This window comes from Pogona vitticeps, chromosome 6 (assembly GCF_051106095.1).
Source record: "Pogona vitticeps strain Pit_001003342236 chromosome 6, PviZW2.1, whole genome shotgun sequence".
NCBI lineage: Eukaryota > Metazoa > Chordata > Lepidosauria > Squamata > Agamidae > Pogona > Pogona vitticeps.
In genome coordinates, this window is record NC_135788.1 from 55,464,061 (window position 1) to 55,490,907 (window position 26,847).

Genomic DNA, 26,847 nt, shown 5'->3' on the forward strand with positions numbered 1-26,847 from the left:
GCTAGATCGTTTAAAAATAAGTTGAAAAGTGCTGGAGCAAGAATACAGCCCTGTTTCACGCCTTTGCAAATTGGAATTCCCGGAGTTAAGTTCCCCTGAAGATTATACCTGACTTGGCAACTAGTAGATGAGTATAGGTTTTTAATCAGGAAGAGCAGTCTGGGATCTATATTCAACTTGGCCAACTTGGCCCACAGCAACTCTCTCGGGATTGAGTCAAATGCCGCCTTAATGTCCAAAAAGGCAGCCAAGAGTTTATTCCAATATTTACCATTTTTTTAATTTATTTATGACTTCAGCAATCTCTTGTTCATTAATCTCTTCTTCTAATATTCTTTTATCATCTTCTGATAATTTAGTTTTTAAATTATCATTTATATATTTTTCTATACATTCTTTCTTTACATTATTTCCTTTATACAGTTTCTGAAAAAATTCATGAAAAATCTTCAATTTTTCTTTCATTATATTACAATTTTTACCTGTTCCATCTTTAATTATCCCTATTGAATTTTTTGCTCTTTTATTTTTACACATTCTAGCTAGCAATTTTGAGTTTTTGTTATTAAATTCAAAAAATGTCTCTTTAAATATTTCAGATCTCTTTGAACTTTCTCTATTTCTATATTATCTAATTCCTTTCTCTTAGCCTGAATTTCTAATAAAATTCTTCTATCTCTTTTTGTAAAAAATCTATTTTCTAAATTTTTCAATTCTTCTTCCTGTTTTTTCACATGTCCCTCCTTAATTTTTTTTAATTTACACGATTCTCTTATTGTTATTCCTCTTGTGATTGCTTTCATTATGTCCCACAACAGGCCTGGTTTAGCACCTCCTGTTTCATTTATTGTCCATAATTCTAGCCATTCCTTCTTTATCTTTTCTATTATTTCTGGGTACTGCAAAATATTATTATCAATTCTCCACCTTTTGGAATCTTTATAATCTTTCTTTATTTCAATCTCTATTAACATCAATGCATGGTCTGTTATTTTAATAGGGTTTATTTCAGTATCGACTATCTTAGAAAGTAAATCTTGAGATATAAATATATGATCTATTCTAGAGTAAGTATTATGTACTACTGAAAAATAAGTATATCTTTTTTCATCACCTTTCATTTCTCTCCAAATATCCTTCAAATGGTTATTTTGTTATCTTTTTACTTAATATTGTGTTTCTATGATAAATATCATTCCGACCATATGCAGTTTTATCATTTATCTTATCCATAACCATATTGAAATCTCCTGCCATAATAACGTAACTTTTCTTTACCTTTTCCATTTCTTCAAAAACCAAATCATAAAATTCTCCTTGTTTATTATTAGGTATGTACACATTTACCAAAGTATATCCTTCCAACCCCATTTTACCTTGCATTATTATATATCTACCATTACAATCTTTTATTACCTTTTCTACTTTAAATTCACAATTTTTAAAAATTATAATTGCTACACCTCTAGATTTAGAAGTCCCAAAAAATTTTTCATAAATGTCTATATTGTTCATCTTTAACTCATTAACTCCATTTTCTGATTGATGAGTCTCTTGTAGAAAGACAATGTCCAGCTTATTTTTCCTCAACAATGCTTCTATTCTTCTTCTTTTCACTGTTGATCCCAGGCCTTTAACGTTTAATGTCGCCAGTCTTATTTTTCTACCCATGTGAGTTCGAAAATTTTCTTTCCAGTGGGTCCCGTGCGTAACCTTACATACCACCAACCTACCAAAAATAAACTAAAACATAAAATAGACATAACAACACCCCATAATTGATCTTCACCAATTTTGTGAACATATACATTCGCATCCTCTCCACCATGGTCCCATGCCATGACTACAGACATGAGCAAAAGGTGGGGGGGAGACGCCACCATCATCCGGCGGAACCACGACCAGAGCCTCACCTCTGATCTTTTCATTTAACTTTTACATTTCAACTTAATATTTAGTACTAAAATAATAATAAGATAAAAATAAGAATAAGAATACCCTTCTCCTTCCCCTCTCCCCCCTTTACTAAAATCCTTTAAAAATGTAAATTTAGTTTTTAGTAATTTTAACTTTGTTATCACTTTTACTATCTAAATTTAGTGTGTTTAGTATGATTATATGAATATAATTTACACAAAAGAGAGAAAGAAAAAAGTAAAGAACAAGAATAAGGTAAATAGTGTTATTCAATAGATTAGAAAACAGCATAAAACATCAAGAGTTAAAAAAGGAGAAAGAGGGGAGGAGAGAGACATATATATGTATATATATGCACACACTTACATATATATAAGAAAGATCTTATTGGGAGAGAGATAAAGGGAAAAATAATAAATAATTATTATTGTTTCAGACTTTCATTAGGAGCAGGGCAACTGAAAAAAGCCAGAAGCTATTCGGACTCGAAAGTGAAAGTAGTTCGTAGTTTTAAAATAACATAGTCCTTAAAGCTTTTAATTAGCTGTACGCTTTCCTTATCCTTCTCTCCAAGGATTTATGTTAAAAAAAACCAGTCTTCTAAAGGAAGAAATTTATTTTAATAGCTTTTTACCTTGCTAGGCGATACAAAGGGTTCACTCCTAGCTGGTCATCCCCCCGAGCGGAAGTGACGTCTAACTCCCATCAGCTACAAACAGCATAACCAAACATCAGAATGATGAGAGCTGGAGTCCGATGACATTTCCCTATCCCTTCCCTAGAAATTCTGCATGCAGTGAACACGCCCATTGTAAAAGCCAGTTTTAAAAGCCATCTTACAAGTGGTGCTGCTTTTTTGGCTGCTGCTTGTATTTAAAAACAGCCGAGACAAATCAAATGTGGCGGATAATAATGATGGAGCTTATGTGGAAGGGGCAAACATTGCTTACAGCAAGGAGGAGGGCATGAGGAAATTTTAAGTGTGGGCTGAAGCCAATCTGTCCATTCCATTTTTAAGAATGAGTGAACACCAGAAGAGGAAAAAAAGGGATGCTTCAAACATGGTTGGTAAAGGTATGCACAAAAATGAATTAGTACTACCTTATAGCAAATTCTGTTGGGACCCATACACTTTTCTAATAGCGTCTTTTCATTATTTAAGGTCATTTTGGATCTTCAGTTGCCTCTTATTTCATATTTCTGCGTTGGATGTATGGGGTAAACCTGGTCTTGTTTGGCTTAATATTTGGACTTGTTATAATTCCAGAGGTAAGTAAGTGGGAAAATCATCATCATCATCAAAGAACTGCAGAGCTGGAAGGGACCCTGTGATTCATCAAGGAGGCACAGTGGGGAGTCCTACTCCTAACCTCTGGCTTCTTCTATTTTAGTTAACACTCATTTTGAATTTTGTTGAGTCTAGACTCCCACCCATGAGCAGCATCTGCCAACAGATTTCTTCAGTGCCGACAACTGCTTGCTGAGAACAGTTAGTCACTAACAGAAATTACTTCAGGCAGGTGCACAAATGCATCTGCATCATTCAGAAGTTACCATCTAACGTTTTAGAAAATTACTGACAAGCATGAAAAATCAAACCTGAATTTGAGGAAAAATCATTGCACATATCAGATACAGCTTTCATAGTGTGTAACACTAGATGTTGCAGGACACATTGCTTATCATAGTAGGATGGATTCAGTTCACACACTGAGCTGCAAGGGACCAGTGGAATCATCAGTGATGTATCTTCATGCATGAAATAGCTCCATGGATACTTTTTATATTCCCCATCACTCATATACAAAATCATTAGCTATTTAGCTTTGGGGCATTTGATTAAAACATTAGGAGTACACATTATATTAATGAGTCCTCACAAATTATATTCCATACTTGTTTTTGTTAAACATAGCAGTAACCACATCTCTCTGCCCATGGCTTTTATTCTAATCCCTGGAGCAACCATCATCAGTCTATCCTTTTGAATTCTTACCACAACCTGATGTCCTCTACATGTGTTGGACTACAACTTCCATCAACTGGCCAGAGGTGATGGGAATTGTAATCCAGCACATTTACAGGACAACCTAACATGGCAACCACCTTAAATGCTTACATACACATATACACACAAAGACAATTTCACAAGCATGACAGTTATATTCTTCAAAGCTCCTTTCTGGACAAGAACAAATATTCCCAACTTGGTCCTGATTTTTGTAGAAGGATGAGTGCTGCATGAGAGATAAAGGTAATCTTTTTACTATGTTCAAGTGGAAATAACCTGACATTCATGGCAATGAGAGTTCTCCCATCTATCCCAAATGAGTAGAATTGCTATTGTATGAATCATGCTCCTTATGCATTACTTATGAAGATTATTTAAATGTATGAGTTATTGGTGTTTTATTTTGAACTTTCATTACGTTAGTGTTCTATTTGATTTGAAAGACAGAAAAACCATCAGTGTAACAATATAATGAAATCCACCAAACCTCATGATAGGAAGATTCTATATTATAATTTTTATTTATTTATTTATTTATTTATTTATTTATTTATTTATTTATTTATTTATTTATTTATTTATTTATTTATAAGATATTTTTTTAGCCACACCATTACCAATGGTCTCTGAGCGGTGTAACTGTTCTAATATACAGCAAACAATTTAATTTGTTTTGAAGCTTCCTTTCTCAGTATTTACCATGCATAACTCTGACAGGGTTTGTTAATTTTGTTATATCATGTACAGCAGATGTCCCCAACCCCCAGCCTGGTGATGGTCCATGGCCTGAGCTGGACTGGGCCGTGGAGAGAGACCTCCCCCCAACCCCGCATGTACTCCCCCCCTGCATAGTCCATTTGCGCCTGCGTGCGAGCATGAGCACACCCACACAAGCGCGGCACCGCCCTTTGTGCATGCGCACAAGCATGCATGTGCCTGCACGAGCACTGTGCTGCCCTTTGTGCATGCACACGAGCACAGGGGGTGCCCCACCTCCCCCAGCCAGTCCATGCGGCCAAAAAGGTTGGGGGCCACTGATGTACATTATATCCAACATTTAGGGCAGCCATTTTTTTATAAACAGAACAACAGATTTCTTCCCGTGTTTAGTTCCAAAGTTTGCCATGCATTGGCCAGAATCCTCTTTATTTACATGACTGCATAAACGTGATTGCCTCCCCTCTCATAGGTTCTTTGTCATGTGTACAGTGTTGCATTGCTTGCAAAATCAGGCAGACAACTGGTCGCATAACCATAGTGTGATGGGAAGTTGACAGAAAAGGACAAATTGCTGCATCATTGCCTTATGTGTATGGGTTTTTGCCAACTTCATTTTGGTCATTAAGTTTAAAACCAATATTGCCTCAACATTGTTGTCAGTTTCTTCACATATTTAAAGTGCCATCCATATTCATATTCATATATTCAGAAAGCATTTTACTATTGTGAAAATTTTCAGACTTTACCTCTATGCAGGAAAAGGAGATATATAAATTACGTGAGAAACTGAGGTCTTCGGTGATCTTAATGATGGTTTTCTTAGCAATTAATTTCTTCTCACCCGCTGCAAAGTTGAGGAACTTGGATCCCATGAAATACGGTGAAAAGGGCAGTCATTTCAAGTATTAGGCATGAAAAGATGGCATGAAAAATAGCTGTACAGCCTAAGCCAACAGAACAATTGGAGCATTTTAGATCAAAATACATTGCAGGTTGACATAGAGATACAGTTGATATTTAGAGTCAGTCTTTTTAAATCAGTCCATTCATTCCATATTTTAAAACAATGCAGCTCAAAACAGGAAAGACAAGTTGCTATGTTCTGTTAATGATGAATAGCAAAATGAAATATTTTCAGTGCTACACATGCCATAATTAAATTCATTTATCTTGTTCCAGATGTTAATGGGAGCATCATATGGAAGTATACCAAGAAAAATTGTGCCCAAGGCTGAACAACCAACTGCAATGGATTTTTCTGTTCTTTGGGATTTTGAGGTAGGTTCATTCATGTTTACATTTAACTTGCCATGAATATAAACAAAAAACTTTTCAAAATCTTTGGCCCCCTGATTGTTTATGATGATGGGAGGTGGGGTGGACCCAGCATAAAACCTCACATTTTGCCATAAGAAACAGAAATAATATCTAGTGCAAGTCATACCAGTGAAACCAATAAAGTAACCGGGTAGATAAAGTCACCAAAAAGTCTAGCTGTAATGTGAGAAATAAAGTCTTCATAGAAATGCTTCATGAGATACAACTGAGTGTAAAACTAGTTGATACATTTATCAGGGTTTTGGAAAAGATGTTCCCCCAAGCAGGAAAGAGCTTTTCATAGGACATTATTTTCTTCACCTATTTATCTCACATTTAGTGTGCTGTATTTTGTGAGTGGCCACTGGAAAGTAAATGCTGGCAAGTAAAATTGCTGAAGCACAGTGTGTCTGAACATCTTGCAGTGTGGGAGGGAAAACAGGTTAATTGGTTAATCACAAGGGGAACAAACAAGAACAAACAAGAGAAGTGGTTATTCCTCATATCATTGCCACACTTTTCTTTGTGGCTAGTGAACAGTGCTAATAAAAGAAATAGGCCCATCATCTACCTGTCCCATATAATCACCTCATTGTAAACATAATGAAAACAACACGCAGCAAACAATATTTACAAACTGGTTCATGCATGAATGGGATTTTCTTGACTCCACACTTTGTTATTTACTGGTGAATATGATAGCTGAATCTACTGTAAAGCACTATGTTCAAAGAAAACGAAATACTGTATCAAGTGTTGAGTCAGCTATGTGATACACATGTCATGTAAAAACAACAGTATCTGGTAGCACCTCAAAGACTTAAACAAATCTATTGTGGCCTAAACTATCATGGACCGTAGCCCACTTCATCAGTAGTATCCACAGTTTCAGGAATATATGCATTATATGGGGTCCAGAAGGGTGGAGATGGTATAAACAGTGAGGGCAAGGAGAAATTAAGAGCAGAAAAAACTGACAGTGACACTTAATAATTAACACTGACCATTCACAAAAGAGCTTTTGCTGAAAACACAAACATCCAGGCACTGGAAAGACAATTAAAAAGATGTGATGTGATTAGTGGATGGAGTGACAGGCTGGGACTTGGAACACCCAGGTACATACCCCCATTCAGCCATGGAAACTCACTTGGGAGTGTTGCACTGGTAGAACCACTTCTTAAACGTCTCCCACACCTTGTAAAAATTATTCAGGTTATCGTAATTCAGATGCAACTTGATGGCGCATAGCATGCACATAGTGTGATTAGAAAACATCCAAAGGCAAACCACTGTTGATAGACTGAAACATTACTCACTCTAAATTCCATTTGAAATGTATTTAGTCTGTGCAGTTATAGCTTTAAGGTCAGTAGTACAATGTCTGGAAAGTTGAAATGTTCCTCTATTATTTTTTAAAAAATATTTCCACATTTCTGATGTTCTTTTCTTTTCTTTTTTCTTTTTTGCTTTGAGGCTGGCCTTTTTACCTTATGTTAGAACACAGAAGGACAATACTCACACCCCTACATTTCATTGGAAGATAAACAAGTGAATTAACCCCTGAAATTGTGGGCAGGTGTATTAGAAGCCAGAATAGATAGGAAGACTATGTTGACATCTGGGGTTTCTGCAGAATCAAATCCCTTTGCTTCAGGGCTCCAAAGGGATTTGAGGAGTGATTAGTGTGAGTTATTGGTCCCATAAATGAGATCAAAACCCACGAAACAGGAAAATCCAGGCTTCCTTCACTCCCGTTTGAAGTTAACTGCTTGAGTCAAACACAGTTCCGGGACATGAACTCTTGGGAAACCTGCATTTAAGGCTGTTTCGATTTTACTAAAAAGAAACCACTTAATACCGTATCTTTACTGTTCAATGACTCAATTTTGGTAACGTAAGGCCAAATTCATTATTCTATAGGGAAACTGTTCTGTTCAAAGGACTAGAAAGGCCAATTATTAAACAACATGAGTTTATTTAAGTGAACAAAGAAAACATTTCTCTACAGTTTCATTTCTAAGCAACAGCATAACGTTTCAGCACCTTCTATAAAATTTAACTATTAAACAAAACAAAATCTAAACTATAAACTAAGGTAAACAAACGATATTCTTACACAGTCCATATTGTTAAATCAGGTTCCTTCGCCATGTTTCCAGATACCCAAAACTCTCTTCATCCTTCTCTCTCTCTCTGGCTTCCTCTTTTCCAACCTCTTGTAAATTTCTCCAACCTGCCCCTTCCTGACATATTCGAATAATCAAGAAGGAAAGAATTAGCATAGGGTACGCCCTACTTTCCCACCAACACCAAAGAATTGTTTATAATTCAGGTTAGAGATATTTTGACTCTGCCGTGTTTTCCTCTCCAGCTGCAGCGATAAGGTTAGCGACATGAAGCTGAAAATAACTACTAATAATTTTCTAGAACTTAGCCTGTGTCAGACTCAAAATGGATTTCTCTATGGTTAAGACATGACTACATAACCCATCTCTAATTAGAAAAATACACTTCATCACAATTAGCACTCCAGTTCTCTTTTTGAGTGGAAGATAAAGAGTGGAGTGGGAAGTAAAAATACGGCCCATTGCCTTGATGATTATCTTTTTGTGGTGAAAGTGACCCTGGGGGTGCTACAGGAGATTGTTGGACATTTAAGTTCTGCCGGCAGAGTGGTAGCACCTGGGAATGCCTTTCTGTGTCAGCTTTACAATGCAATGAAGGGATTACATCATCCATTTCACAGAACTAGAGTTACGTATGGCATGCAGGAGGAATTGTAAGTATGGAGTCAGTTTCTAACCGAGTTTAGTGGCATTTCCTTTTTGAGAGAAGATAGGATGCTTAGAGCGGAGTTCCAGGTCCAGTCAGATGCTGCAGGCTCCTTCAGGTTGGAAATATATTTTGGAGGCAGATGGTGCACTGTCAAGTGGCCAGAATGGCACCACACTGGAGTCATCAGAGATTTGAAAGTTTTGGAGTTCTTCCCATAGCTGGCGTGTTATGGCTTTGGGCAAGCAAATGAGCCAACTCTATGGTATGTCCATGGTGCGACAATCTGACGGTGGTCTGGATAATTAATAACTGGAGGCATTCAAGAAAAAATTAGAGAATCATCTGTTAAATATACAGTGGTGCCTCACTTAACAACGATTATCCATTTCAGGAAAATCGCCGCTAAGTGAAAACATCGTAAAGCAAAAATAAAAACCCCATTGAAACGCATTGAAACCCATTCAATGTGTTCCAATGGGGTAAAAACTCACCCTCCAGCGAAAATCCTCCATATGGCAGCCATTTCCACTGCCTGTATAGTGAGGAATCTGTCCCTAAACACAGCGGGAGCCATTTTAGTAACCCGGCAGCCATTTTGAAACCACTGATCAGCTGTTAAAAAAACATCATTTTGTGAAGAATTGGTTCCCGAAGCAGGGAACCGATCATCACAAAGCGAAATTCCCCCATTCAGACCATCGTTTTGCAATCGCAATTGCGATCACAAAAAGATCACCATTAAGCGGTTTCATCATAATGTGGGCCAATCGTAAAGTGAGGCACCACTGTACTTTGATTTGGATTCTTGACTTGAGCAGTGGCAAGACCTAATGGTGTTATAGGCTCCTTCTGACACCATGATTCTATGATTGTATGTTGTCCCAATAAGTACCATATTTTACCATGTACAGTGGTGCCTCACTTAACAGCGATAATCTGTTCCAGGAAAATCGCCATTAAGCGAAAACATCGTAAAGCGAAAAAACCCCATTGAAACGCAATGAAACCCCTTCAATGCGTTCCAATGGGGTCAAAACTCACCGTCCAGCGAAGATCCTCCATAGGGCAGCCATTTTCGCTGCTTGTCTTGCAAGGAATCCGTCCCAGAAAACAGCGGGGATCCATTTTGTTTACCCAGTGGCCATTTTGAAACCGCCAATCAGCTGTTATAAAATCATTGTTTTGCGAAGAATCGGTTCCTGAAGCATCATCGCAAAGCGAAAAAAACCAATTTAGACCATCATTTTGCGATCATAAAAAGATCGTCGTAATGCAGTTTCATCATAATGCAGGGCAATCGTAAAGCGAGGCACGACTGTATACAGCCCCAATGTATAAAACGACCCCCTAATTTTGACCCTTGATGGAGGCGGAGGAGCAGTTAATGGGCAACTGCTCTTCCACCTCCGTCTCCTCCTGCTGCTGCCTCTGCCACCCGATCACTTCCTGTCAGAGCTTTAAGCAAGGTAGATTAGGTAGAGAGCAAGGTTCACTTACTTTCCACTTCTTTCCTCCACCTCCATCTCCTGCTGCTGCTGTCTCCGCTGCCTGCCCGATTACCTCCTCCAGTGTGACTGCCGACTGCTGGGGCTCAGCTCCAGCTCACATCGCTGCCTTATCCCCTGCCCTAAGGAGATCGTGGGAGGTGATCTGGCGGTGGCAGCAGAAAGAGGCACCTGAGCACACGCAAATGCTTGTTTGCCTCTGCCTCCTCCTGCCTCCACCACCAGAGGGGACAAGGCGGGCGACGTGAGCTGGAGGTGAGCCCCGGCAGTCGGCAGTCATACTGGAGGAGGTAATCGGGCAGGGGAGGAAGGCAGTAGGGTGGGGATGGCAGCAGCAAGAGGCCCCCAAGCACATGTGAATGCTCTTTTGCCTCTGCCTCCTGCTGCTGCCTTGGGGCCACCAGAGGGGACAAGCCATGAGCTCTGGAAGAGGCAACTGGGCAGTGGCAGTGGCACGAAGAGGTGCCCAAGCGCAGCTGCTTCCTTCCATGTATAAAACGACACTCAATTTTTCCTCTAATTATTTTAGGAAAAAGTTTCATTTTATCCACGGAAAAATATGGTAACAGTTTAAAACTTTGCTTCGTTTGTATCCTTGTCGTAGAGCTTATTACCTCTAATGGCCAGCTGTTTCAGTTTTGGAGAGTTGTCTAAGGAAGCCCAGCATGTGAAAGGAAAATATCAAGTTAAGTTTGCATGTCAGCACCATCCCATTACTTAAGACTATATGACCAGAACCTGAGATCAGGGATGTGACCTTAGGTGACAGTAGCAGCATAATGTGTTTGTGTCTGCACACACACACACACACACACACGTTAGTGAGAGAGAGAGACAATGAGAGTATCCTGTACTACCTCTTATGCCAATGTTATGTGTGCAACACCCATGCAAGCCCTTTTGCACTGCCCACATGAACCCTGCCAGCAGCTGGGAGAAGCATAAGTAGCAATATTTTATCTACTAGTGATCCATATGCTATGTTGCAACCATGAAGGCTTAGAAACCAGTCTGTCTGCAAAAGCACTGAAGTTCAGATGACAAACTCCATAAGAATAATATATGGGAAATGCAGAGATTAGATTCGAGATTCTAAATGAAAATCAGCAGCACTGATTCAAGCAAACCTTGCTTTTGAGAATGAATATGCAAGTCTATAAAACAAATCATTCTTTTCCAGCAAATGGGTTATATAACAAAGAACAATAGAGAGAAAGAATAGGCCTCATCAGAGCTCAAGACATCCCTTTCAACAGAGTGAATGAATGGATACCTTTATTGGTATAATAAATACATACAAACACACAAAGGGTACAGAGTACAGCTTATGGAAACAGCCCCTAAAACACTAAAACTATAAATTGGGTTCTCGGGCTGTATTAGTTTTAATTATATCCAACAGGAATTTGCCGAGTGAATTCAGAGGCTTACCGATGAAGCCTATTTTAGTTCTATTCTACAGCGAACCGATGAGAATTCTCTGAATTCACTCAACAGAGTGTTCTGGAGGCTATAATTTTCTTTTCAAGGCCCCCAAACTGAAAATAATCTTTCTAATGAACACCAAAAGTGAGTTCTTTTGTGCTTGGCTTTCTTTTTGCCTGTAGCTTTCTTGGCAACATGCACTAAAGATCCGGACCCAATATCTACAGGGCTATATTGCTGCTTTTCTGTACTGCTGTTCTCACTGCTGTTGTCTCAGCAGAAATTCAGCTGTGGCCAAAAAGAATAACTATCTTTTTGTATTTATGCTGGCCAAGATTTCTGGAAGTTGTACAGTAGACCAAGAATATCTGAGGACCTAAGGCTGGGAAGCACTGTCTTAGGGGGAATCATGTTGGAATAACTTTATACTCAAAACAGTGACCTATAGGAACACAAAAAAATGAAATTTTGGAGCAATGGGGAGGGGCTAAAGTGTCTATTTGGAAGATGGGGGTAGAACATGCCTGATACAGATACGAATCCACTATATGTGTCTTCCCAAGAGAGCAGAAAAACATAGAAGAGGGAGCAGATCTGACATCTGTGTGCATTAGCCCTTCCCAATCTGTTTCCCATAATCCCATAGTTAGCTGTGTAGTTCAATATATAGTGGTGCCTCGCATAACGAGCGCCCTGTTTAACGACGAATCTGCATAGCGATTCGTTTTTTGCAATCGCAAAAGCGATCGCATTGTGATGTTTCCTATGGGGAAAAATCGCTTTGCGATTTTTCCCCATAGGCCCCCGGCGGGCATGTCGGAGCAGCCGTGGGTGAGGTCTCTCCCGCGGCCACTCTGAAGCGCTGGCTGACCAGCATTTTCGGGCGGGCGCGTCGGAGCGGCCACGGGCGAGGTCTCTCCTGCGGCTGCTGTGGAGCGCCGGCTGGCTGGCCAGCATTTTCGGGCGGGCACGTCGGAGCAGCCGCAGGAGAGGCCTCTCCCACGGCCGCTCCGACGTGCCCGGCCCAAAAATGCCGGCCGGTGCTTCAGAGCGGCCACGGGGGAGGGCCGGCCAGGGAGGAATCGGCTCCCTCCTTTCACCCGACGCTGGGTCCTCTTCGCACTGGGCTGAGCTCAGCCAGCACGAAGGGGACTCACCGTCAGTTGGAAGGAGGGAGCCAATTCCTCCCTGGCCTGCTGGCTTGCTTCCGAAGCAAAAAAGGCAGGGTGAAAGCATGGGAAGTTTGAACTTCCCATGTTTTCTCACTGCCTTTTTGGCTTCAGAGAGCTCCAAAGCCGCCCATCGCGGCGGTGGGGACCCCCAGGGAGGTGTCCCAGGGCTTGCACGCCACTATGGGAGACCTCCCTGGGGGTCCTCGCCGCCGCGATTGGTGCCTTCAGAGGTTTCAAAGGGCTTTCCCCGACATTGGAGGAAGCCCTTTGAAAGCTCCAAAGGCAGCGGAGCACCGGGCGGCTAGAGCAGGCCGGGCCCCTAGCCGCTTGCCCCCGGCCGTGTGGAACCAGCGGAGCGCCCGGTGGCTAGAGCAGGCCGGGGCCCTAGCCGTTCGCCTCCGGCCGTGTGGAACCAGCAGAGCACCGGGAGGCTTCGGACCGGTAAGTCCTTTTTAAAAAACTTTTCTATGTCGGTTTTGGAGGGTGGGTTTGGACTGGGGGGTTATGTTTGTGGTTTTTGTGTGTGTGTGGTTTTGTGGCATTTTCGCTGCAGGTGCTTCGGAGCGGCCGCGGGGGAGGGCTCCCCCACCGCCGTTCCGAAGCGCTTCAGCCGGCTGTGTGAAAATGGGGGCTTTGGTCCTCCCAAGGGCCCCATTTTCACACAGCTAATTGGCAGTTCCAAAATGGCCGCCGCAACCATTTTCGCGCGCTGCATTCGCTTACCAAGGTGGCGAAAATGGCAGCCGGATGGAGGATTCCCGCTTAGCGGTAAGTTTTCCCCCCATAGGGGCACCACTGTATCTGAAAGCACTGGAAAGCATGCATTGATCACTTACAGATATGTAACAAAAATGATCTTAAGCAAATTACCAAATGCATCCAGTTTAGTTGGGGATGTATATATATAGTGGTTAAAACTGCTTTTCAAATAATCAGCTACAGGTGAAAACTATGCCATGTATTTGATATGTATAGGATGAACAGTAGCTCATCAAGCCACTTGCATGGGGGGCATAGGTCATATTCAACTCAGTGGTGCTTTTGATTCAGCATAGATAAGGATTGTGTTGGAAATGACCCCTTACCCTGGAATAAATAAATGAGACCAGAAATATGGATTAAACACGGGCCAACACTTTATTGAATATAATCATTGTTGCCAATCATTTGGCAAAGGGGGCCTGCTGTAGTGCAGATTCATGTTTCAAAATATATGACTAAACGGACCTTTCTAACCAACCAACACGCGAGTCCTTGGCCCAAGTTCTCCCAGCCATGAAGACAGTGAGAAACTCTGCTGGCCAAATGTGACTACCCTGGACCTCGAGTCAGTCTCTCCTTGTTGTCTGTTAGTCCGGGTGTGTCCCCAGGGCATCTTTCCCCCCAGGCACTGCAATCACATGATCCACAATGCTGGGAGTTCAGATGAGCTATAATTACCTGCTATTGCTATGGGACTCCCCAAAATACCTGTTTAACTGCCACAGCATAGGGACTAGCCAAGCTAAGTCCCATGCCTGCCATTGACCTCACCAAACTCCAGCAACTGACCCCCCCCCCGATGTCTTCCAGGAGGACATCCAAACCTTATTCGGACTAATGCACACTATCTGACCAGAAAAATTCTGGCTTATTCATGGTGACCAATCACAGATCCAAGACCGCTGCAATCAGCTCTGCAGCCTATCCTGCTAGCACTTCTTCATGAAGCGTATTGTGGGCCAAAAATGCCTCGCATCCCTCCATACCAGCTGAGGGATGGTCATTGGTCATACAGTGTTCATAGCTTGATCCGGTGCCTTCACCAATCAGAAAACTCTGATCCATGGATCTTCTGGTGACCAATCACCGATCCAGGCCACTGCGGATAGTTCTGCAGCCTATCTAGCTAACACTCCTTCAAGCAGTGTTATGTGGGTCAAAAAATGCTTCACATCCCATCGTACTGGCAGAGGGATGATCATCGGCCATATGCTGCATACAGTGCCTTCACTGATCGGAAAACTCAGGCCTATCCATGGATCCTCTGGTGACCAATCACCAATCCAGGCCACTGCAGACAGCTCTGCATATCACCCTGCTAACACTCCTTCATGCAGCATTAGTGAGCTAAAATTGTCTCACATCCCTCCATGCTAGCCGAGGGATGATCATTGACTATATGATGTCCATAGCAGGGTACTCAACCCTCAACCATGTAAAGTCACGAATCTCATCCAGGATCAGTCTGTCCCACCGATCCTGGTTAGGTCGTTACCGTCCAAGTGTGTTCCCACACATATGGGGGATGTTGATCAAGACAACTGCAAGGCAAAATTGTCCTCGCAGCATCCCATGCCATCCTTTTCACTCGATAAGGGCTCTAGCTCCACGTCCAAGACTGGTTCCCCATAGGGATATGGCAGCATACTGAGCTGCCCAAAACATAGCTGCAGCCCATAATCATGATGTGGTTCCTTCTCATCATCGCTATGGTATCTGCAAGATAAAACAAAGTAGCCCCCTACCTAGACATCAGGGGGTGCCTTGCTAATTGGCCTTGGATCGGTGGATGTGGATCTGCACTGTCCTGGTAACTACCCAAACATCCTACCATTGTAGAGCCATTCCTGTTCTGTCTCCCCTTCCATTGGCTACCTAATTCTGGTAGTGCTGAAAAGTTATTAAGGATGCGGTTCAGAATAAAACAACTTAATAAACATCTCTGCCTATAACCTACCACTGCTTACAAATGCTTTATACTAGTTCCAGTGATATAGGTACTCTTGAATCTTTAGATCTGCCTCTTTCCTTAGACCAACCTCCAATCATTTTCTGAAGGCTGTAGTCTGAAAAATAAATCTGATCCCATGAACTGTAGGATAGAAAGCCTGCACCAGTAACCTACCCTGTATAGGTCCTGGCTACGTAGGGACTAAATCCACTAAGTTCCTAAACTCCAGAAACTCTATACTCACTATAGAATACACCTATTGTGCCCTCAAAGCCCGGGCCAGTCATATCATCCCTTCAAATCACCATGCCAAATTGCCAAGCTTCAGGGGAAGAGTCTCTTTGAATTCGTTGGCTCCTGGATCTAACTCCCTGAATTGCTCAATCCGTTGGTGTAATAATGCCTCGGCTAAGCTATCTTCTACACATGGTCTGTGCCTAGCCTGCACCAGTGTTGTGACATGATCTGAATGCATGTGGGGTTATTAATTATCCAGACCACCGTCAGATTGTCGCACCATGGACATACCATAGAGTTGGCTCATTTGCTTGCCCAAAGCCATAACACGCCAGCTATGGGAAGAACTCCAAAACTTTCAAATCTCTGATGACTCCAGTGTGGTGCCATTCTGGCCACTTGACAGTGCACCATCTGCCTCCAAAATATATTTCCAACCTGAAGGAGCCTGCAGCATCTGACTGGACCTGGAACTCCGCTCTAAGCATCCTATCTTCTCTCAAAAAGGAAATGCCACTAAACTCGGTTAGAAACTGACTCCATACTTGCAATTCCTCCTGCATGCCATACGTAACTCTAGTTCTGTGAAATGGATGATGTAATCTCTTCATTGCATTGTAAAGCTGACACAGAAAGGCATTCCCAGGTGCTACCACTCTGCCGGCAGAACTTAAATGTCCAACAATCTCCTGTAGCACCCCCAGGGTCACTTTCACCACAAAAAGATAATCATCAAGGCAATGGGCCGTATTTTTACTTCCCACTCCACTCTTTATCTTCCACTCAAAAAGAGAACTGTAACGTTCAAATGCTGCACATGAAACCAAGAATGCCATTCCCTCCTTTTGGGGGCACCCTGTGACTGAGCGGCTTACCCAAAGCCACCCAGGCCGGCTCCACGCACAGGAGGCGCAGTGGGGAATCAAACTCCCAACCTCTGGCTCCCCAGCTATACACCTAAATCACTGAGCTATCCAGCCCACGAGCAGCCTATAGGTAACGCTCTATTTATATAGAAACAACCTTGAAAATAAAATCCTAACAAGTCAAAATCCTGCGGGTGGACTGGCAAAATCTAAAATGCTGATTTTAAGTCACGTTTTGATAATTCTGCCCCTACACCACACCCACGTACCATGTTAACTGCTGCACTAAAGGTGGTATAACATACTGTACAAAGTTCCTGCGGAATGGCATCATTAACTGAGCCCCCTTCAGGATAAGGCAGATGATGGATCAGTCTGAACTCACCTGGTGCCTTCTTTGGTACTATTCCTAAAGGCAAGACCAGCAATGTATCCACCACCCCTTCACTTACTGCCTTAGCTATTTTTTCTTGAACCACCTTTTCCATGCCGTGTACTGATTTAATGTTTTGGGCAAAGAATGCCTTGTGCTCCCAGCTGCTGGTATCCTAGAGCCTTTCTTAAAATCTTCTAATAAATAAGTGGCATCATCCCTGCTGGGATAATTGCACAGCCATGTTTCTAAGACTAAGAACTTAATTGTGCTCACTTCACACTACCAGGGGCCCTGGCCTGCCTCGGTGCATCAGCCCGGAAGCATTTAGCATTGGGATGCTGCCCCCCCCACACTGTACACTCATGCCAAGGCCTGCAAGGTTTCTTGGAGCACCCACTTCTACAGTAGTACTCCCAGGAGAGCAAGTGGAGCTGGGCTACCTGCCTAGTGCTTAAACAGGGAGTCAGATTTAGCACTATCTTTCTAATCAATTGCCCACTATCCGACCTGTCACCTAAATTGGGTCTGGCTGAGTTTGTCAACTGCAGCCAGAAGTCCAGCCAGTGGCTCATCCCAATGCAAATTTGAGTGAATGGCACTTCTCGTACGGACGCCTCAACATAAGAAAGCTGTGTCTGCCCTGAAAAATCCACATAAGCCCTATAAATAAAGTCTAAATATTGAAATATGGACAATGCCCACCAAGGCTGCGCCCCTACTACCACCCCCGCATAGATCAAGAAACCAGGCAGCCAGTTGGACCACGTTCTGTCCAGCCTCTTGCACCAATGCCTCTCTTTTGTCTTTCTCATCTTCCTTATCTAAATCCTCCTTTTCATTGTCTCTGTTCAATAACTCAAACAAATCAATGCATTTACCTTCAAATCTTCTCCTTGCTGGTGTTGAGTGGCCGCCTTGTAGAAGCATGGTATTGTATCCCGTGTCTGGAGCCGAGGGGTACGGCCACATACCCCACACCAGCGGCTGGAATTACTGGGGCTGGAACTGGAGATTGTGTAAATGGGGCAGCCCAACCACCTAAATGGGCACTCCTGTAGGGCCTTGATGTACATGGATCTCCATGTGCCTGTGAATTACCTACTGCATAAAGGTTGCATGTTAACGTAGCCACTACCAAGTCAAGGCCACGCTGGCAGTGTTGATGACAAGCCGGATGTAGAGATTAAACTGTTGCTTATCTGAGGCCATGCTGGAATGGTATAGCTGTGTCTCATGTATGTGTCTGCCCCGTGCTTGGTCTAGGCCATGTAGGGAAATGCAATGAAGTGTCATATGGATAAGGGGACTCACCTGACAAAGGCAAGGTGACAGGCTCATCCGTGCCATATATGTCATCCCGACAAACCTCCCTTGCTGTCTACTGCCTACCAGAGGCCAACGTAGCAGATGCTACCATAGTTGGCGTGGACCTGTCATCATTGGTGTCCTTGCGTGTTGCATGCCCTGCTGTTCCCTTGGCTTCCATTCCAGCTGAGCTTTCCAGCTGCTGCTCAGCTTCTAAAATGGCAAATCTGGCCATTAAATTGTCAGCCAGAGCCCTAAGCTTAGCTCTGTGGTGACCCTTGGATTCCTTAGCCGACCAATGTGGCTGTGCCTCAGCTAATTGTAGGGTTGTCCTAGCTGACCTGTCAGCTTTGAGAGCAACAATTTTATTCTGGAACTGCTGCCAAATAGGCCATGACTCCTCGTCTAAAGAGGACTGGGGCGGGGATACCTAGGGTACTAGCCTCTTTTTTTTTTTGGCCAGCTGTGTTTTCTATTCTTATTGTTTTGACCCATCTTCAATGCCATTTTGCAATCTAGATTCTGCCCCTGATCCCTAAAAAAGCCCAAACCTCAGTGTCCAATCCCCTTATTTGCGATGTGACCTCAGACTTACCAAAGCAGTGCTAAGAAATGGGTCTAAATACCAGGAATTTGCTATTGTGCAGCTCCATAGAGTCCTATCCCAATAGGATTAATCTTATTATTAAAACCTCTTCCTGTTATTTTATTTTTATTAATTCCTTCTTTTAAAAATTCATATTTTTTTATTTTGATTTTTCCGATTATAATTCTCAGTAATAATGCTATTACTTTACTTTATTTTTCTCTCTTTTTTAAATCCTAAGTACCCCTATATGTATAAGCCTATAATAACCCTGGTCGTGGAAGTCAAATTAATGTATTATTCAACAACCTATAAACTTAATCAAATTCAATTACAATTAAATTAAATTAAGTCAATATTCTATAATTACAACCCTCTCACTTAGTTGATTACATAAATACTCTAGTAATTTAATTAATCCAAATTATTGTCAACTCAATCAGAGCTTAATTAGCTAAACTAAAATTTGCTTATCAAATCATATAATTAAATCTCAGTCACATTAATTAAAATTCTCACCAAACCAAGAAGCCTATTAAAGAATTGAATTTGCTCTAACCACTCCCCCAGCAATCATCACAGCCAAACGCCAATTATCAATTCAAAACATGCAGCCAGTAACCACTCAGCACTGAAGCAAGGGGAAGAGAAGGGGGGTAGAAGGAAAAAAGGTGTGCTAGTATCTAAAAGCCTAACGGCCAAACATGCTCCCACCTACTCCCTAGTCTAGTACCGATGGGTTAACTAATTAATTACTACCCTGGTTGATCACCCCTATTCCCTCTTGTTTATTTATTAACTCCTTTTTAAAAATAACAATACATGAATTATTTAAGTCCAGGAATGGTGTTTGCATGGCTCACGCAAGTGCCGCTGTCACACATACACACCCCTTTTTAATGCAATCAACCCAGATCAATACAATTAATTAACTTCAAAAAAAACCAAGTATACAAGCTGCAACCAATCCTCTCAATAAAATAATAAAATTTAAAGAAAATTAATGAACCAAAAATGGAAAGCCAAACTGAGCGGGGAAGCCAATGCCACCCCCCGATCCACACGATGTGCTGAGAGGACCTTGCAGCTACTGCACAGTTGGGCAAGATCCAAACAGCAAGTCTCCGTCTCTGGGAAATACCAGTAAGAAAGAGGAAGCAAAGAGGGGGGAACAGCCCTTAAATAGCCTATTGTCCCCCCCCTTCTAAAGCTGTGCACACAAGACTTGACAGAGATCTCACGTCCTCCAGGGAAGATGGCAAAGGTAAGCCACGCTGCTGAAGCCAAGGCTCAGCAGCAGCTTCTTCATTAGCTAAAGTTTATGCTCATATTTTCTTTTGTGCCCAACAAACTCTGTTGGTGTCCATAATGCCATTAATGAATATCCTAATGAAGTCAAGAACAAACATCTTATCTATAATATGTATCCCATAAATTTTAGCAATGAGGAACCAGAGTGATCTCTCCAGAACTGTTTCAGCTGCTGTTTGTGAAAGAAGCTTATATAAGAATTAAAGTCTGAAAGAGATGAGCTCAAACTGATTTCCACTATTTTCTCCACTTTTCAGGGCTACATAAAGTATTCTGCTCTTTTCTATGGCTATTACAATAACCAAAGGACAATTGGTTGGCTGAAGTACAGGCTACCAATGGCATATTTCATGGTTGGTGTTGTTGGCGTATATGGATACAGTCTAATGGTTGTAATAAGATCGTAAGTCCTTTTTTAAAAAAATAGCTGTGAGACAAAGTGCACAAAAGGGGTTTGGTGTTGTTCTTTCTCTTCCCCCCCCCCAGATTAGAAGTGCCAGAATCCCCCTGCCACTGGCCATTCTGCCTGGGAGATTCTAGAATCTGTACTGAGTGGAAGAAGTAACGTTGTCAATATTTTCTCCAATAACAAGCCCAAAAGAGGGGGGAGTCTAAGAGGGGTTGTGGGGGGAAACTATCAAGTTTGGAAAGGGTAAGCACCAACAGCCTCTTTCCTTTCAGTGATTTTGTTAGTCAGTGGTAAGAATTGTGGGACCTGCAGTTCCAAATTTGTGGAATATTTCAGTTGCCCAGGCTGGTTTACATTTTACCTTGAGCTGCAAATTTACATTTGGGAAATGGTGTTTGTCAATGGAACATATAGTTGCATCCTGTTGCCATGAAACAGGAGGACCAAAACCAAAACTTCAGGAGGACAATTTCTGTTGAGAATGCTGTGAGGAAAATTCCCTGTTTGTCCAGAACAGTCCTAACGCAGGGAGAAGGGTGCAACTGCTGTTACACCGAGCTAATGAATGACAATGCCCCAAGCACAGCTTGGATGATTTACTTTTTTTGCACTACAGCATGCAGCATCCCCCAGCCACCATGGCCAATGGCCATCAGTGTCCTGCACAACTCCTATGGATTCTTTCCCACTCTATAGAAAGAAGGAACTTGGGCACCAGATGCACAGCTCATCTTATTGTAGTGAAAAGGCACGGATTTCCCCTTTTGTCCACCACACTGAAATTTTCAACTGAAGGAACATAAATCACTTTGACATCTTTTTCCCCAACTTTGTAATATTTGAAGCTGCCTTGTGTGCTGACCCAGTACACTATGCTCCCTTTTTTCAGGCTCACAAGTACAGTGAGCCTTGCATCATTTTATCAGAACAGAACATTGAGCATTAAAGTGACCTTCCTGGGCTCACACACAATACAAGTACGAAGTCAAGAATGGATCCTTCATCTTACAACATTCCTTTTCCTTAATCAAACAATTTTAAAACAAAGCTGTCAGGGTTTCCTTTAGGAATGAATCTAGGCCAAATGGTTTTTTAACATTTGTGCGCAAAGGGTTCCCCAGCCTCCTATTCAGTGCTCATAATAGCTCTTCCAAATTGGACATAAGGAGATGGGCAAACACACTGACATTGCAATGAAACCTCAGCATCAGTAACCAGATCTCTGTTTTCAAGAGACAAGCATATACTATTAATTAGGCACTGCTCACATCTTGTATTTCAGTCATCAGATCAAACAAAGCAATCAGAGACCATCTCCATAGTCTGAAACTTGAGATATGACCACACAGTATTTATTCCATGCAGTGCCAGTACAAATATCACAATGGCATTTTGAGCCAACCGGTAATTAACCTAGGATGATAACCTGAAAAAGGATTAGCTGAATCCTTGGTACTGTCTAAAAAGGCAAGCCTCAACATCAGAGATATAAACTGTACCAGACAAAGCCAATGGAGAGTGTAGTTGGTACAGTGGTTACCAAATATATTGCAGGATATGTTTCAATGGCCCCCAAACTATCAAGTGGAGCTAAGGGGACAGGCATGTAACTCCAGAGTATAGGATTCACCCACAGCATCTGACATTGCTCTCCCCACAAATACTGGGGACTCAACATAGGCATCCCATCTTAGCTATATTGCACTGTTATTTTTGTGTTATTTTCTTTTTGAAAAGTGAGGAAGAGCAACATCATAACAACCATTACTACAAGCATAACACACTGCTGGTTACAAAGGTGTAAACGGACACATTCAGCCTGAAATCTACTTTGATTCTACACATTTGTATACAATTTTAGTCAATCAACATTTCCAAATGTATTTATACAGATAAATAAAGAAGTATGCACATTTGTCCCCCCCCCCCAAAAAAAAAGAAAGAAAGAAAAGAAAACTAGAAGGAACTTTGGATCTTCTTTTTATCAGGACTTTTTAATGCACCTAGTGCTTGAATTATAGTTTGCACACAACCATACGTGAAATTGTCAATTTGCAGGATGGCACGGAACGCCCATGAGGACACAGGTGATGGAGATGATGAGAATTTCATTTTTAGCTGGAAAATGTTCACTAGTTGGGATTATCTCATAGGCAACCCAGAGACAGCAGACAACAAGTTTGCATCCATCACAACCAGCTTCAAGGTAACTTCCACTGCCCCACCTTCCATCTCTGCAGCAAGACACAGCAGCATTGCACCTTCAGCTGCATTTCAAGAGGACACATAAACATATTTTAGATCGTGAAGGCATTCTACATTGCAGCCATTATGGTGTTGTCAAAAGAATCCCTCTTCTTTTTATTTTCCATTTTCTAAGTTTCCTGCTTAAAGGGAAAACTTGACACAAGTGTTGCTCAGCAAAATGAAGGTTGAAGGCCCAAATGACTCATTAAAAGAATCTCAGGTTTCCCCTGTATGTCTTAATCTAGTTTATTATTTTCATTCACTGATACAGATGATAACAATGTTAAGGTTTTAGAAACCAAGAATTAATCCTTATACCTGACCTCCTATTCTCTGTGCCATGGAGCTGCACAGTCCCATAGCTCACGTGGATTCGAACTTAAAGCTGAAGATCTACAGACCTTACAGTACAGAGGCTTCTGTGGTTTAACCCACAGCACCACCACGTTCTTCTTTAATTCATGGAGAAAAGAGCAACTGTGGCCCTCCTTGGGCAGCTGTAGCTCTGATCCTTCACCCTAACGTATGCTGTCTCGGGTTGGTGGACTTGTAGGCCAAAAACGTCTGGAGGGGCCACAGCTGCCTATCTCTGCCTTGAAGGTTGTATTACACATAGTCAAACCACTGATGTAAATTGCATTTACCAACCCATAGGTTGTTACGTTTAAATCAATATTGTATGTTGATTTAAACATAACAACCTATGCCTCGCCTCTGGAACAATCTCCCTCCGGAGATTCGCGCGGCCCCCTCGCTGGGTATTTTTAAAAACCAACTAAAAACCTGGATGTTCAGGCAGGCCTTCTCCTCCAGTTAATATCTGTCTCTTTTCTTTTTTCTTGTGGTCTATCTTTCATTTTTCTTTTTTTTCTTCCCCCTTTTTTCCCCACCTTGAAGTTTTATATATTTAATGTAATAATTCCTTTGTTGTTATTATTGTTATTATTTTATCATAGTACTATGACTCTGTAAGCCGCCTAGAGTGGTCACAATGGCCAGATAGACAGGATACAAATAGAATAAATAAAATAAAATAAATAAATGTGAGATATAGGAAGAACAGGTTCAAGTTAATAAAGGTTATAAAGTCACAATGACAAAGCCTAGGCAAAGCTGTACAGTATATGTACAATTTTAGTCAGTGATGAAATCTACAAAACAAAGCATCCCCTTTTTAAGAAATGCTATAAATCATGCTGTGAATAATGCGTTCCTTTTGTTTCTTAAACATCTGAAGGAATCGATTGTGGATGAGCAAGAAAGCAACAAAGAAGAGAACATCCATCTGAGGAGGTTTCTGAGGGTTCTGGCCAACGTACTGATCACCTGTTGCTTATGTGGCAGCGGCTACCTCATTTATTTTGTTGTTAAGCGGTCCCAGATGTTTTCAAAAATGCAAAACATTGGCTGGTATGAAAGAAATGAGGTAAAATGTCTTCTCTTTTATAGCATTGGCATTTGAAAATATTTGTTCAGTTGCCTGACAGGATTAAATGGAAATCAATGTATTCCTACACTTGGCAATTGTTTTTCCTTGAAGTCTCTGCCTAACCTCTCATATTTAGAGGTAAAATGCTTCTGAGCCTGGAGTTTTTGTTTAGCTGTCATAGCTCCTAGTTGTTGATAATGCCGGTCCACAGTGAATCTCTCCAATGCCTTTCTAAAATTGTCTGGGAGGATACAAGCAGACGAAGATGAGTATGTGTCCCTTGTGTAGAACCTGGTTGCTGTGAGACATGGACTAACTGACAGCTGACTGAAAGCTCTCAGAAATGTGCTTTGGTTTGTTCACAGAGCAAATTAAGTTCTTATAGAGATCACCTGCTAGAATGCCAAGTCATTATGGAGGGTAAAGAAAATGATGGTTGAAAAGTTATAGAACCACATGTTTTTCTTTCCTTCTAAAACCTAAAGCCAAAAACATCACCATGAAGAAGGGCAGGTTGCTAAGCTGCCCCATAAGGTTCCATCTTCTCATTAAATAGAACCAATTTACTACCCTCTGACTCTGGTTAACTACAATTGCCATCACTCCCAGCAGCATGGACAATTGCTTACATGCAAAACAGTAGAGGTTCTGGCAACTAACCTAATTAGGTCAGATGAGCAATTCATGAATAATCTGCAGCAAGGTGACAAACAGAAAGCACTTATTCATCCATCATTCATATATTTGCTTTTTCCATGCAAAGGATCAAGTGGGCTGCAAGGGCAGGGCAGCCAGTAACTGAACCCAGTAACATCCTCTCACCACCAATATTCCTTATCCCACATCCTTCTCTCAACCATCTCCCTGTCCACTCCAGGGTCCCCAGGACTGATCCACCATGCTAAAGTTAGGGGCTCTGTTCACATGTAACACCAAAGAGTAGCTGAATGATGCCCATTTAAAGAATAATGTCTCACACTGTTCACTTACAGCTTTTATGCTGAACATTGTCTTATAAGAGTGAGGTTGTCATACACCCCAGCTCCTCTGTATGTTCTCCCTAACAGAACAGATTTGCCTTCGGGTATGATAATTTCTCTTATCTCCACTTCCGCTGCCACCAGAGGAAATCCTTCCTCAATTACCAATTAGGACCACAAAATCAGTTGTGTCAAATATAACGTTGTTTATTAACAGATTAACATATTTAAGAATCAAGGAAATCATAGATGGTATTGTATTTGATATTCATTAAACTTCATTCAACTTAGAAATATGCTGGTTAGTTGGTATTTAGTTTCAGTTTATTTATTTCTTCTAGTTTTCATTGCATTCAGTTCTCTTATACGTTTTTCCAAGTGTTACTTTTTGACTTTAAGAATCACTGTCTATCTCTCTCTCTCTCAAATCTTCTCCTAGTTCTAACTCTTCATATCAGTTCTTCCATCTACATAACTCTTTCCCTAACTCCTGACTAACTGAAAACCTAGCTCATCACTAACTGAAACCTTAACTCCTGTCCTCCATTCTCTTCTTATATTTCCTTGGTTCTGCCCTCCTGCTCAACCATTGGTTACTAAATCAGTGTTCCATTGTGATGGACAGGTGTGGTTTCTGGCCTGTCCGTCACAGAGGTCAAATTACAGAAAGCCAGCCCCAAGATTTGAGGTACCTGGAACAAAAACCAAGTTGAGCTTTTCCCCAGTGTTGTTCTTTCTTCATTTCCTCAATTCTGTTCTGTTGATAATCATCCATCCTCTTCTTTTTCCTGTTCTGACCTGGAAAAAATAAGCACCTTGGGGTTGAGTGTTGCCAGGCAACCACAAACAGCATCTCCACAGACTTGATTGGGAACTGTATTCCGGGTGCTCTGGCAAATCTAAAGTATTTTCCCCACCCACTCTCCACTATTCAGCAAATTGATGAAGCCACAGCATCAGCAGTAAGAAGCAAATGTCTGAAACATTTTCACAGTCTTGAGCCAACAGTTCACTGGTGACAAATCTTCTCTATCTTTGTGCAGGTTGAAATTGTGATGTCCTTGCTTGGAATGTTTTGCCCACCACTGTTTGAAACCATTGCAGCTTTAGAAGATTACCATCCTCGCATTGGGCTGAAATGGCAACTGGGGAGGATCTTTGCACTCTTCCTTGGGAACCTGTATACTTTCTTGTTGGCCTTAATGGATGATGTCAAAGAAAAGGTGGGAACATAAGAGAGAATCTGCATTTGAATGTATATAGCTGATAGCTACCCACCCACTCCAAATTAATTTCTTATACCTTTCTGCAAGTCAGCTTATTCCTCTTGAACTGTTTTGCCAGTTCAACAAGGGTGAGCGCAACATTAGCTTTGCTGGGAAAGGTGCCATAAGGACAATACAAGGGCAGGGAGGTACAATCCTGTCGTTGTAGAAGCTGCATGCTTTTCACCTCGGAAACAGCTCTCACACACAGTCTTGCCTCTTCGCCTTAGCAACTGTGATATCAAAGTAGCATAGTCTTTTCTGTTTTAGAATGTCAT

General features: G+C 41.6%; 2 protein-coding genes across 7 annotated transcripts in view; one reads left to right on the forward strand and one right to left on the reverse strand.

The window, feature by feature from the left end:
• The window catches only part of SLC25A38 (solute carrier family 25 member 38), a 213,851-nt gene that overhangs the window by 79,368 nt on the left and 107,636 nt on the right, over positions 1 to 26,847 (reverse strand). The gene's annotated exons all lie outside the window — the stretch shown is intronic.
• Positions 1 to 26,847, forward strand: part of LOC110090770 (transmembrane channel-like protein 2) — a 164,207-nt gene that overhangs the window by 75,359 nt on the left and 62,001 nt on the right. The window contains exons 7-12 of the mRNA XM_078377403.1: positions 3,080 to 3,186; positions 5,828 to 5,926; positions 20,497 to 20,642; positions 22,707 to 22,854; positions 24,133 to 24,321; positions 26,348 to 26,527. Coding sequence (XP_078233529.1) covers positions 3,080 to 3,186; positions 5,828 to 5,926; positions 20,497 to 20,642; positions 22,707 to 22,854; positions 24,133 to 24,321; positions 26,348 to 26,527 — 869 coding nt within the window. The remainder of the gene's footprint in view (positions 1 to 3,079; positions 3,187 to 5,827; positions 5,927 to 20,496; positions 20,643 to 22,706; positions 22,855 to 24,132; positions 24,322 to 26,347; positions 26,528 to 26,847) is intronic.